Source organism: Ornithodoros turicata, chromosome 8, assembly GCF_037126465.1.
Source record: "Ornithodoros turicata isolate Travis chromosome 8, ASM3712646v1, whole genome shotgun sequence".
NCBI lineage: Eukaryota > Metazoa > Arthropoda > Arachnida > Ixodida > Argasidae > Ornithodoros > Ornithodoros turicata.
The window spans coordinates 39,109,556-39,124,323 of NC_088208.1; the positions used below are offsets into that span (position 1 = coordinate 39,109,556).

At 47.4% G+C, this 14,768-nt stretch overlaps 1 protein-coding gene across 1 annotated transcript; it reads right to left on the reverse strand.

Annotated features, from left to right (window-relative positions):
- Positions 1–1,670: 1,670 nt before the first annotated feature.
- LOC135367289 (uncharacterized) lies at positions 1,671–2,344 on the reverse strand. The gene is made up of 2 exons (XM_064600490.1): positions 1,943–2,344; positions 1,671–1,852 (listed from the first exon to the last, which is right to left on the reverse strand). The coding sequence occupies exons 1-2, from the start codon at positions 2,330–2,332 to the stop codon at positions 1,775–1,777; spliced, it is 468 nt and encodes a 155-aa protein (XP_064456560.1). The 5' UTR covers positions 2,333–2,344; the 3' UTR covers positions 1,671–1,774.
- Positions 2,345–14,768: the final 12,424 nt, after the last annotated feature.

Sequence of the window (14,768 nt, forward strand, 5' to 3'; positions counted from 1 at the left end):
TCCAAGGAAAAAGCGATACACACATTGTCAAAAAGTAGAGAAGCATACAATAAAGAATATGATGGAAACCTTTCAACGTGGACCAGGATTAAATGCCTGCATGGCCATCAAAGCCGAGGCCTATAGTTGAAGCTGCCTAGCTGAAGTGTCATGCTGGATATCATGCTCCTCGACAATAACTCTCATCAGGTTAATGGTTAATGTACGTGTTTGGTCGTCGACATGCAGCACACAAACACCGCGTTGCAAACATGACGCCGCCTCCAATGCCGATACCAATATCGGTACAACTCCAATGGCAGTACTCCTTCAAGATTTCAGATTTTCATGTCCTGCGCAAGCTCCTGAACTGATTCAACGCGTTGTTCGCAGCGCATGGTTTTTTTCCTATCGCCAAAGGTCGATCGTATGACCATTTCCAGGATATTAGTGAGTTTTAGTGCACCGTACGCAATCGCATTTGCGTACGTAAGGGATAGCGTGATGGTTCTGCGCACAGCGCGAAGCTCTATGTTTTGCGCATGCGCAGAACCAGGAACGCCATGCCTTGCGTACGTACCACAAATCGATAACGTGGCTTTCGAAGTTCCGTATCTACCGGACCCAATCAACGGACAAGATTCTGAGTCACGCTTGCTGCTATTAGTTCCAGAAGGTACGATAACTTCGCGGTGACGTCATCAACGGTCTACTATACCACTTGCTTTACTAGTACTTCCACGTTCTTTCCCCGTCCACCAAGTGCCGTGTACCGTGCCCTGATTAGGCACCTACGGACGGGATCCACTATCAGCAGGGATAACACCTAAAGCCACCTTATCAATGCCGTCAAAAACAAAAAGGAAAGTGGGTAGCTGGTCAATATATAGACAGGACGGGTTGCAAGAAACAAGATAAACTTGATTATCAGACACGTGCGATAAAAAGACGGTGTAACAATGCAATTGAAGCAAGACATGGTTCTGCCTACGACATCTCTCTTACAGGGGGAGTGTGGATTGCCTCAACTCCAGTTTTGCGGTGTTTTGGTTTCACGTTGCGACGCGTTCTGGGAGTTTTCAATGGAAGGTCGTCATAGGCGTCTTCTCATGTAAGTAGGGGTTATACTTCCATATGAAACTCAACCCCCAATATTCGCGTTCCATGACGTTGTTACCCCTCATGAAACGGTGCTGGTTTCGAACGGCAGTGCTCAAAACGTCAATGAAAAGGATCGATCAAAAGTAGACCGGGCTTTATGGAACGAACATTTTGCGATGATGAGTTTTTATAGAAGGAAAAATACCCTAGGATCTTTTATCGTGTGCCGCGACCGCGAAATGAGCCATAGCGGGCGCTGTAACTGATATTCGAAGATGATATACGCTTCTTGCCAGGTACTTGCAGGCGCCTCTAGCGTTCCCCACAGTCATTAGACGCTGTCATTACAGCACTGTAGCGAACTCTTGAGCAATTGAAATACGTATAGCAGTCGCCGAAGAAGTCAGACAGCGCCGGGGCTCGAACCATATGCGTTATGTCTCTATTGCCAGCAGAGTGCATTAACCAATTATGCCACGCTGGCATCATGTTCATGTGCTGTGTTCGTTTGTTTGTGTGTTTCGGCCTCGGAACAGTTGCTTTCCGCTGTGTTGAAGTGAATTTGTACAGTTTGGAAGATTGGTCAACACTACATGACATAGTAGTACTTTAGTACAACGTTGACTTACTCTGGGAACCTGTTTACATATTTTTGTCAAATAATTATAAAACAATTGAATATAGAGGGCGTTGATTACACCGTGTCGGAGTCCGCGGTCATCGTGTTGACGGTGGAAGAACTCTCAGGTGGCGCCGTTGTGGAGTTCAGAGCCTAAAAGTGAAAGACAAGCTGCTGTGACTCTAAACTAGTCAAGATTCGGTATAACGTCGGCCATTCTCCATGGGGTTAAGAACCAATCACCTGAGTTGCATTAGGAGTAGTCTTCGTCGTACTTCGACTGACCCCGGTAAGATTTGCGGAATGCCACCCCAAGTTCACCTTGAGGAGCGCAGTGGTGCTCTCCTTGTCTGTGACTGTGGGGTCTCCCCTGATAGTGCCAACTTTCTGGTCTTCCTTGAAGGTGATGACAGTGTAGACTAGGAGGAAACCCCCGGCGACGACCACAACCAATGCCGTTAGCAGCATAGATGGATCGTTTTGCCCAATGGGCGAAGTGCTCGTAGACGTTTCTGTCTCGCGGGCGTCGTCAGACGCTTGGTTCGTATCGTCGCCCGTGGTCATGGTGCTTTTGGGGACTTCGGAGGACAACACGAGAGTTCGAGCTGCGCTGATGCTGATGACGATATTCATGCAACTCACTCACTCCATTTGCCGTGGTAGCCTCGCGATGGCAATGGGTTTTCGAAAAGTCGCCATTAAAGGTGTTGTGAAACCATTTTCAAAGTTGTGAAGAAATAACTTTATACATATATTGATTTCTGCGTATTTATATGTACTAAACTTTACTAAACTAAAATTCCGCGTTACGAAGTTATTGCATTCCAGAGGTGCTTCGCTGGTGAAGCTATTCCGTCGCCCTCAACTGTTCACCTCCTCGACCGTTTTTGGAGTGACGTTTTATCGTGGAGAAAGGGAGTGCATACTTTTCCGTTTCCATGACGACGTAGGCGGTTGTAAAGAGGGAGTCGGCCACCGGGGAATGACCTTCGGTATGGTTACCTTCGAGTACTTCGGGCAAGCGCGCAAACGTCACTTCCCGTGTCACTTCACGTCACTTCCCGTGTCTGCCGACGTCTCTCAGCGAAGTTCGGGGCCACCGTCGACGATGGCTTGAAAAAATCGCAGTTTTGAAAACTCATAGTTAAAAAAAAAGCTACGAAAAAGTACAAATGAGCAATGTGCGACATTGCGTCACGAGTCTACGGACTACAACTTATGAAACTGAGTCATACGTCTTGGGTTGCATCTTGTTTCTCAACCTGTTCAACCTGTGGTTTTTTGCTCATAAAGTGCGTCTGACATCCTTGGGCTTCCAGCCGATATCTAGCGCCATAATCGATTTTGTTCTATATCCGGGGCTAAATCTGTCTTTCCGCGGATTACTCACGGATTTACAGCTCTAGCACATCAATAAAAAAGTACGAAAACCTTATATCTTGTAGGCACCACCTGCAACGCGCGATGAGTTACATTGATAACGCCAATGGCATAAGTGCGTAGGTACATATGGGAGCGCGTCGGATGGTAAAAATGTTTGAACGTTCTACACACAACCTGATTCCCTGTCGCTTCGCTTATCTGACGCCATCGGGTAACTTGGCACTTGAAAGCTGGAGGAAGAAGGAAAAAAAAAGAAGGTTAGTGTAGCCTCCGAAAACGGAATTTCTTCGTTGTTGGTAACTTAGAGAGGGAGATGAATTATAGATGCTCAAGTTTTCTCACTTTTTTTTAAGTTCATACACCGTCCTAATCTAACCTATTTCGTTTCAAACGTTCGTCTCAAACTAGAACATTCCACAAAAAAGAAAAAGAAAACATTTCTAAAACTTTTTGTAGTTCTTAGAGATGATCGGCTACGAAAAATGTGTTAGTCTGTTTTGTCGCGGTTAATGGGCTCAAAATGGAGAATAGCATACATGAAATTGCTCACTCGATTTCTTTATTAAAATACCAGTGCGATTAGCCTCTGGGTACCTCTTACTTTTGCAATGTCTCATGGTTGCTCATATTAAAAGGACCAGCAACAAAGATTGAACACAAGTCGCGACACGAATCATGCAGCACCCTTCCAGTTGAACAAGATGTTTCCCCACTGCAGGTGCCTGAAGACTTGCTTGAGATTCTCCTTGTTCACGTAGTAGTCCAACGTCTGGATTTTCACCTTGTCCAACACTCCGAATATGATGGCAGCGACCCAGCGGAACAGGAGGTCGGGCCACCACTTAAGTTCCCGCTGCGACACGTTCTTGGACTTGTAGCATTTCATGGTGGTGAAGTAGTCGTCCAGCTGAAGCTTGATCATGTTATAGCACATGATGGCATGCTCCAGCTCGGACGTGTGGTGGGGAGCATGTTGGTGGACGTGATTCCGAATGACCACGAGCATGACGGTTCCCTGGTTGAGGAGGGCGTCTAGCCACTCGTGGAACGCATCAGGAGTCTTGTGCGGCACTTGACGTAGTGGAACGACGTCCTCGCCGAGTTCACTGGCCTCTTCAGCTGTTGGGGTCGTGGCCGCCTTGGTGTGCGCCATTTTGGATGGTCGGTTACTCGTGGCTTCTTCTGCCTCGTCGTCGCAATGAGCCGCCTGTTTGGTAATCTTGTCGCTCCCAAGCGTCTCATCAGGGAACTACTCCTGTCGTGCTCCTGTATCTAGACCAGACATGTACTATACTACTGTACTCTACGATCTGTAGAGACCATGTCCATGGAGGTGGTGATGTCGTCTTCATGGACTCCTTGACCTTTTACAAGTACAATGATGGTGATGGTGAAAGGGCTCGCCCGTTGTCGGCCTCACAGAGGTGGGCAACGTCACGACTGACGCCCTGGGGGAATGTGCGTCCTGGGCCGACTTCTAAGGGAACTGTGCCGACATATGTCTGAAAGAGTCTGTGGAAAACCCAGGAAAAACCCCAGACAGCACAGCCGGTACCGGGATTCGAACCCGGGTACCGGGTACTTGTAGACTGGGAGGTTTACAAGTACAAGCTTATTATAGGTAATGCAGAAAGAAACCAGGCCTATGCCAGTCGCCGCGGAGGGGTGAATATGACGACAACTTTATATTAATGATGATATTGGAGAGTTTCATCGCCAGGGGTGAGACTCTACCCCATTGCTGGCGGTAATGTAAATATGACATTGGTCGTTATAACCCTGTAGGTAAGGGGTCAGGCACTAGCACAAACCCTTTATCTTGGAGCGTGGGCAGTCTGGAGCATGTCCGGGTGTGTAGTACTGACCAATAAAAAAAGCTCTGGCGGCGGCAAAGCTCCCACGCCTTGTAGAAAGAGGCCGAATTCACTTCTAGACATGCGCGCTCTATTCGAATCCTGAATGAAAACCGAACAGTTGAATGGTCTGCCTACGTTTACGTGGGCAGAGGGAAATAAATTGGCTTCAGATGAAATGTAAGACGTCTAATGACGAGGGAAAAAGGTCAGGGGTGAGCCGCTTAATTTCATGGGACGGTGTAACTTAATTATTAAACGGCGTATTATTAGTCGTAATTTTCCGTTTTCTGTTCACTTGTTACAACCCGAATTGAGGTCGACCAGAGGGAGAGATTTATGGAACTTTAACCTTCGGATGGTCAATAATGTTCATGGTCGTGGGTTAAGATATGTAAGATATGGAACTCACTTCCCATAGACACAAAAAGAGCGCGTAACTTTAAACCCCCTCTCACTAGGTTCTGTTTTGAATGTCTACAATAGCTGTGTCCTCATCGGGTTGTGTACTCTTCATAAGAGTGTATAAATGTGTTGTCCGTATTGATGTGTTGTCCGTATTGCTGTACTTGAGTTTTTCACGCTGTTGCACGTGAAATTTTTATATAAATCATTGTAGCAGACCCACTACGAGCAGACTGCTATGGGTCTGCACGTGTTCGGTATTTATACCATCGTTCACTATCGAAATAAACAGCCTATTCAATTCAACTGCAAGGCGGCGGACATATAGTGCATTGTCGATGCATTTGAAGAGGGCGCTGTCTAGCAGCTTTTTCATTGTTTATACTAGGGGTGAAGGTAATGGTGAAGCTGCGATATTATAAGAGGGCTGCTTGAATTTTCGAGTTTCAAGCTAATAGTTTGTTTCATACGAAGCGCCTTTAGTATCAATGTTTTTGTTTTCTTTCGCCTGAGCAGTCCTCGGACAGCAGAGTCAGTGGGGAATTCGATACCCTTACCTAGTAGTTGTTGGCATGACCTCGTGGTTAACCATCAGCAAGCAAATGTTATGCCCAGTTGTCGCGGGAAATGTCGTAATTGCAGACTGACAGCTTCTCCGGTTCGCGATTGGCTGCGCTTCTGACGTCACCTCAACGTCACGTTCACGAGACGTCATGAGGAATGAGAGAAGTTTACGGTGGGAGCGTACATCCAATGTCCGAACACTGGGAGGTTTTGAATTCGAATCTTACCACCAGCTGGGGGGGGGGGAGGGGTACCGTCTGAAGTTCTGCCCGGGTTTTCCTGCAGAATTTCCAGAGGGCGGTGTAAGGCTCACCTTCACCCTTCACCACCAACTCTTCACCTTCCATGACCTGGCATGGTCTTTCACATGACCCCGGTGCTGCCGCCAACGAGCGAATGCTGTATTCTTCCGGCCGTTGGACGTCACAATGCCCCCTTTAGTGAGGAACCACTTTGTTGCAGCACGAGCAGTGTTTCTTTTCATTTTTAATTTCGACGCAGCATCTTTTGTCATTTATTTCATCGAGTAGACAGGGTCCATTACTGTGATACGTTCACCGTTGCCAGTCCAGCCATGCGTGCTCCGTTGTCCTGCGGGCAGCGCACGCATCGTACGCATCGCTAACCAGCTGCTGCAACGCGATACAGACACTTCAATTGATAATGTATTCGCGCGTACTCCCGTTGTCACATTGTACTACGAAGCCATTATGCATTCCATGGCTGCACAGATAACACATCCCAAACCGCTGGGGTTATACGCACGCTTTGTACGCAAAGCGTGTTGCTAATTTTGGTGAACACACATTGCTGTGATAGGAAAGGCGTCGGGTTTAGAGGCTGTGACCTCAATAGTCGATCGTTTTTTCTTTTGCAGAAGACGCTTTCGAACTCGAAAGATAGGCATGGGTTTGAATAAAGCGTTTTCAAGTATCGGCTGGCCCTCCTGTGTCATCAGTTGGCTAATTAGGGACAGTGCGAGGTTCGGTTCTTCCTTCTGCACCGGGTTGACCCACAAGTTGACCCATAACCTAGCACTATCTTTTCCGAGGCCGTTCACCGTGCTGTTCCACCGGTTTCGTCTAAATGTTCCCTACAGCAGATGACAACTATGTGGACTTAGGAAGGCAGGCTATGCGCTAACCGGCGGAATATGTGGGTCTGTTAAGGACACAGGACATATCTTGCTGTCTTGGCGTCGATATCATCAGCATCGACAACGTCTCCAGGTATGCTTAGTCCAACTGGACAGCAAGACATTTAACATGACGAAGACCCTGGATCTCTGGCCTGCCAGTGCCGATCTGCCCAGACCCAACAGCATCAGAGTAAATAGAGCCTGGTCGCTATTAGATCGTCACCCCTGAAGTGAGCCCAGGGCGCATATTAGCACTCCCGTCTACGTCCGTTTCATGTCTGCTTACCGGACATGGCTCCAGTTACTCTGCGTTTCTACTACGTAATAAAAATACAAATACGTTTTCTTTTCCCCTTTCATACTATTGCACACTGTGCAGCAGCTGACGTTGCCAGACTTCCACAATGACCAGACGCTTCATCTTCTTTTCACGTCGTTTGTTTTCTAACGAGCTCACTTGTATACGAGTCACCTTAAACTATTCACGTAGCAGCGCTGTGCACAGGCAGTGCTGCTCGTTTTGCACGTTATCGAATTAAGCATAATCTGATTACCGAGCGACTCCAATTAGCAAGACACCCGCATGATGCACCGCAGGCCAAACAATCAGCAAAGGTATAGCTTTGGACTTTTAATTAGTGTTCCGGCACGCGCAGTCGTACGACTTTCCCTTTTATTTACTGTATGGGTACAGCCGGGGGGCTCACTGCGAATAATTAATCTAGCCTTTGGACACATACGCTTCGTTATCGACGGTATCGTTGTGCTGCCAAGTTGGTGTCCGTGTAGTAAAGCCAGTCGCGCTAGACGGTATGACTAATTGTGAGTAAGCGAACCATTTTCCTCGTGCAAATTTTGAGACACACAGTCCTGTCTCGTTCGCTGCATACCATTATAATGCCATCACACAGAGACACACCAAGAATATGAAAAGAAAAGAGCGTTGAAGAGTTAGGATTGGTAATGACAAGTGGTAAAAGCAGCAACTAAATGGTACTTGTGGCCGCCTGGTGTCGACACCCCGCCTTAACTGTAGTGAGTGGAGGAAAGTGGTGGAGCGGAGTGGCCCTTCTATTGAGGAGCTATTGGTGCTTCGAGGAAACACTGGAACTACCGTGTAGTTGAGGCGGCTCGTAGACGGTGCGCCACAGCTACTGCGCGCAATGGTAGAAATGGCGTCGGCTCACAGCCATCTTTTGAGAGGAAGAAGAAGACGTCAGTCAGTTCTATCGGCAACGTTTCTGTTACTTTTTGCCCAGTACCCTCAGCATCATGCTTTGGTGCAAATAAACTGAACGACGTCTTAGATTGACGCCACGGGTCGACAAGTTGAGTAGAGGAACACAGTCTCCTCTACACGTGGTGACCCGGACAACGGACACCTCATTCCGGTAGTCCATTCGGACATTCATCATCCCAAATTTCACATCTACTCAAGACCACCCAAGGACCTTTCCGGAAGCCATCGCTGGAGGTACGGTGCCTGTTCCTCTGAGGATTCGCTAGGCGGCGGCGCTCCTGCCTCGCACAAGTTGCAACACGTCACGGACACCTTCACAGCGTCACGCTGTCTGACGCTTAGCGATGGTTATCATCGGACATCCACCAGCGGCACCTTCCCGCGCCACAAGCCCTAGTGCCGGTCGCGGTACACCCGTATCGAACGCACCACACGCATCTCCTACGAAAGCGGTCGAGGAAGCCAGCCCAAGCAACCTTCTCACCTGATTTTCCCAACTGGGCCTCATCTTCGGCAAGCCAATAGTCTACCACCCACTGGCAGACAAAGGATACGGGGCTACTCTTCTCGCAGGGAGGCCACAGTGAGCTCCGTTATCTGCCTCCACCTGCTTCGCGATGGTCCTCACCGACACCTCTCTTGCGACATCCCGCGTTTAGCTTACGCTCACGTACCAGACGCGGTACTCCCGCCCGCTCGACCTCAATTCCACGCCTTCACTGTGCTGCTCACTGGAAACCGCTAGGCTAACAGCGCACATGTGCATGCCATCCCGCTGGTGCTGCATCCAGTGCCTCAATCACAAGCCGTGTGCACAGTCGTCCATCACCCCACGTGTCCTCCTCATTCCCCTCTTCGTGCTATCGACGCGGACCTCAACCGCAAGCACCACTCCATATCTGAGAGGGGGAGTGATGGTGGCGGCCCGTGGACGACGACGGCGACGGCGACGACGCGCGACTACCACCGCGCATATTCATCCACTCCGCCACCGCCATTCAGCCACCGCGGCAGAAGCCAGTCAGTTCTATCGGCAACGTCCCTGAGTGAAGTCACGGGTCGAGAAGCTCCCCAACACACTTAACACTTAGGGACATTCCATCATCGCCGATCAGCACGTGTGTAGAGGAACACCATCTCCTCCACATAGTACCTTAGGAAAGTGCAAAGAGTTCCCTCCACTAGGGGAGTCGTAGAATCACGGTCGAGTTTGGATGTACAAAACAAGCCTCCATGATCTGCTCGAGTGGAGGGCCGAAATAGGATCGTTTAAGAATACGGCCCTTAGCATTGCTGGAAACCCTGCTCCATTCATCAAGCAGCCTATCAGGAGTCAGCATACGAAATATGTTCCCGTGCTGAATAAAATCAGTTTCAATGAGTGGTTTGTTTCTACAGTTTCTTTCTGACACGGCTCTGATCTCCGACACGCCTTCAACCGATAAGGTGTCAAACAGGATTTCGCCTCGATCGTCTCGAGGAAGAAAAAGGATTGCTCTGCCCCACAGTGGGATTTCGATGACAAGGAAGCCATTCAAAGCCCTCTGCTGAGTGCACGCAGCTCAGTCATGCTCCAGGAACTGGGACGGTTGGTTCTGGCATTTCGTGAGCGTCTACGACATGGATGGAGATGCTAAAATATGCAAAGTCTGCTGTGCTATGCATCCAGAAGAAAGTGTGGATAATGTGAGGAGAGTTTTGTGGGGGATGACGTCGAACGTGTGATACTTAAAGGGGCACTAAAGCACGCGCATACCTGTCGTGTGCGTGTGGATTTGGAACGGGTCCGATCGTAGTGTTCCGCACATGACGCATGATGCTCATTCTTGCATGTCTCAGTACTGGTTTACTGAATTGTAGACCACAACAGTTATCACAAATGTTCCACTGACACCAATTATCTTCACGTCCTTCGGACAACGACACCAGTCCACTTCGCACCTCGCACTGCGTTTTTAGCCGGGACTGCTCCATGGCATGGCACGTGCGCGCGCGCGCGCGCTGCACGGACTAAAAGCACTCGATGTATACCCGATGCACGAGCTGAAGCGACGTTCACTCCTTAGTGCCGAAGCAACAAAGAGTCCGGTATAATTCTGATTGTAGCTTCGTAACAGAATCAAAGTTTTGAATTGTGATAACAAGTGGGAAATTCTCATAGCGTGTAACGTAATTTGAAGTGAACTTGTTTTTGCATTTTAGTGCCCCTTTAAAATCACCTTTGGTGGTACTGCTGTGAATTTAACATTTACGCAAGGAATACGGGAACATATCCAGCAGCCTTCATGGAAGTGTTCCCTGTACCACAATAAATACCGGAATAAGAAAGAATTTCGCATCAAGCTTCTTCCTCATATTCTGTAGCACTGCAGGCAAAGCACGCTTCAAAGGAGCATGAAGTCAGGCGGGTAATTCGAGCTAAGGAGAAGCAGAACTTCTATGTGGCTGAGCATGAAGGGTAAGAGGGCAGAAATATGAACGTCTCACTTGTTTTGCTTGAGAAAGAGCAATAACAACAATATATGCATACGAGGTGAACCCTGGAGAGACAATAGCACGTAGCCGTCTAGGCCCCGGGCCCCGATCTTAAACTTTCACATAGCGATCGTTATCTTTATATATATTTAACGTTCGTGCGCTCAAGAGGCGCCTTGGTAGGCTCACGCAAGAGCGCTCGTGGCGATGTATGTGTATGTACCTCGTCAGGCCTGGGCCTTTTGTACATGGACCAAATTTCTGTACCGCAGAAATTGAAATAAATTGAAATTGAATCACGAACCGAAGAAATGCATTTAACGCGCATTATGGGGTAACGACAAGTTGAAGATCGGGCCCCTGGTCACAATACTAAAAATATGCAGGGGAGTGAATAAACGAGCCAAGGGTTTTGTTCCTCAGGACCAGAGCTTGGATAGTAAAAGTTTATGCGTTGATAACTTTATTCATTGCAGCCACATGTAAATTTTATCGATCCTCCTTGTTTCGTACATTACGTTGTGGTCTTGAAGACGTCGCGAACAGGTATGACCGCGCCTGATATGAGGCGTGCTGATGATGTGGACTGTAGCCGATCATGTATTCAGTGGCCGTGCACATATCAAAATAACCATATAACCGCGGTATACCAGAGAAAATGGCGTTCTCGTGTCCACGTGCCGTTCGCAAGTTACTAACCCCGGAATTCGTAGGTGTGACTTTATATCTACTTGACTTGTAGATGCCTTGGAACAGCGCCAATGCAATTCAGAAACCCACTGCTCGGCCTGAAGCGTTCTTACGCAGCGAGCTCGACTTGACACGTGTGGTGAAAATGTCACGTCAGCGCTCGGGCTACCTTGAACCGACTTGGATAACGCTCTAGTACGCCAGCTACGGGAAGCCACATGATACTGAGAATCTTGCCTTGGCTTGGCTTGACATGAGCTGATGCGTCACCAATTTGTTTACATGGCCTTTGCACAAGTGTTGGTGCCATGATGACTGGTGTGGCACATGTTATAAGCCCTGACGCAAAGAAATGTCACGTCTTAAGTGCAAACTTGAACGAAAATCTCGCTCCCAGACGCAGTTAAAGTTAACAGCCTGCGGCTTGACGAAGTAAGCCAGCGGGAGGGTTCATGAAAGACGCGACCCGTCTTGAGCGAGGACAGGTCTTTCACAAGTCAAGATGCGGCTTATGATGCGGCTATGAATTCGTGAGTAAGTCCGAAAAAAAAATCACTCCGTTTTGCACACGACAGTGTTCGCAGATGCCAGACTCCCAGAAACCGATGAAACACATACAGAGAGCTACTCTTGCTAATGAGCGACATTCTGCATCGCGCTCGTCTTTTTCACGGTTGTTAGAATGCACGGTACGTACAAGGGAAAACATGGCATTCTAGCCACACTGGGTGTCATATGTCATTGACGTCGAAGGGCGCTGTGATAGGGCACATTCTCATCTCATTCCGGAACTAAACATTTGTAGCAGTTCGACGTTTTTCACCGTCCGCTAACATGAGAGCTGCGAGTGGTTGAAATATCGGCGTGAAATTACAGACGTACGTGCATTCGTGTGTTTAAATTCTTTTCGATGTTTCGTGTAGTTTGCGCGTCAACGGAATAGTGTAGCTAGACACGGTTGCCAAACCTGCGAAAGAAGCGTGCTGCCGTACCACAGACACTGCATTAAGCCTCTACAACTGTTTTGGAAATGAACGCAGCTGTCATTCTTTGTCTCGTGCACTTGCCATGTACAATCAAAGAGAGTACTTGCCTTGTATCACTTGCCTTGCATACGGATGCCACGCTACTAATATTTCGCCATAGTCGCAATTTTCTTCTTTTCTATGTCCATCTCTGTCACCCAGATATCACCTTACAGATTGCCAAATGGTTCCATTCATGAAACACATCTACTGCTTATGGAGCATCGATCAAAACAAGTATCTAATCGCCACCGTATGTTTAGCGGCCTTGGTCGGGAATCGAACCCAGAACTTCAAAGACCAGTGAAGTAGAGCTACAAATACGTTCTTTTTCAATCCGGACAAACGAGGTCCTTAGCAAAAGTCCTGCCAGCGTGGCGTAACGGTTATGGAGATCTGCGGGTCCGACTGTAGCGCCACTGCACGGTTGTTTCGCACACTGCTTTATTTCGTTGTTCTTAAACGATGAATGCTTTAGTGTTTACTCTAGTTTTATCCATCGTACGCTGTTCTCGAACAACGTGATGTACATGATGTACACAGCAGTAACACTGAGGCAGCAGTCGACTGTACACTCTGATGATGTGAACCCAGACACCCAGACACTTTTCTTAGACTCTTCCGCAACTTATGCACTTGCTCCTCAGCAGAGGTTTTCATGTGTGTGGTCAAGGAATGGCAGTTATGCTCGTGCTCTTCGCTTCTGTACATGTTTCTACCCCTCCGCAGCATAGGAAATTCCTTTAAAACGACGCTATGTCTATTGGCTTCGGAATTATAGGGGGCGCTGTGATAGATTGGAACAAAGATTCGACTGGACTCATCGCGATGCACGCATCCTGGAAAGCATTGATCGCTTGTGAGAGGGCGAAATTTTTAGCTATCTACCGTGGAGCCTCTTCTTCGGAGGCCGATTCCTTCGGTTTGCTTCAAAGAACGATAAAAATGTGTTTTCCACCCCTCGAAACTAGTACGATCGATATAATTAGATTGCGTTAGATTAGGTCACGTCGCTCGTGATCTATTACATTTTTTGCGACGCATAACTAGCGATCGATGAAGAATAAATACGTTTTCCAAACTTTGCACCTGTCAAAGTGTAAAATGTAAGCGGTAGACAAGAAGAAGTAATGCGTTCACCGTACTCCGCAATCAGTTTCTCATTATGTACTACTTAGAAGCGATTAACTGCTTCGCGAGGATTGCAGATTTTACCTTTCACCTCGCAAACGATGTTAATGGGAGTTCCTCACAAACGTTGTGGCACATATTTTTTCAGAAACACGCAAAGAACGCAGCGCTCAAAGGAAAAGCACAAAACGCGTGCAAGCCATCATTAAGTCCTCTTCAAATTAAATCTTCGAAACCGCCTGTTCAGCAAAGTTCTCAGCGTGAGTAATGCATTTTTGATTATATAAACGCAGCTGCGCGTACGAGACAAAGTCCCGGTGGAAGGCGAACGAAGGGTTCCAAACAAGGAAGCTCAATATTTGCTAGAAATATGCTGTTCGCTATCCTGCCAACCTTGGTACAATGTCGAATCATCGATGCAAGAGGATAAAACGGCAGATTGTTGTGCCGAAGGGAAAGAAAGGAAAGAGAAGGGGATAGAGGTGAAAATGACGCTTCCAGAGCATACCTGGGTAGTAATGTCATTACTGTAATGAAATTACAGTAATGAATTACTTTTTCTGGTAATCTGTAATGTAATGGGTCACTTTTGACATTATATAATTTGTAATGTAATTTAATTACATTTGGGCAGTAATTTTAATGACAATCCTCATTACTTTTTACGAAAGAATCGAGTGCGTGCTCTGTGTTGGCATTTGGCAAAAAGAGAGTTGCCGACTGGCGAGTTCAAAGAATTCCAACGCCCACTATGATCGGTGACGCACTCAATCGGCACAGAATAAAATATGTTTTGTTTTTACAACGTAGTGTTGTCTGAAAATGAATTTTCACATCCTCAACATCGTTACCTTTAAACTCGCAGTAATGACTTTGTAATGTGATTACTTTTTCGTAGTAATTGTAATGTAATTTCATTACATTTCGATTGCAATAATGAGTAATGCAATTTAATTAAATTCTATCTGGAGTAATGAGTAATGTAATTTAATTCCATTTTGGAGGTAAGTTATCCAGGTATGTTCGAGAGTAAAGCTCTATCGAGCGAGTGAAAACGAATGAATTCCGTTGCGTCCACTCGTTCTGTTGTTTTCACCCGTTTGGTGAAGAAGAGCCTTAAGCTAGAAACGTCATTTTTACCTCCATTCAACCCTCTTGCCTCTCC

Excerpts from the sequence above, each read along its gene's own strand:
- LOC135367289 (XM_064600490.1), bottom strand. The coding sequence starts at position 2,332 with ATGAATATCGTCATCAGCATCAGCGCAGCTCGAACTCTCGTGTTGTCC. Across the intron at positions 1,853-1,942 it reads CTACTCCTAATGCAACTCAG|GCTCTGAACTCCACAACGGC; the intron begins GTGATTGGTTCT and ends TTTCACTTTTAG.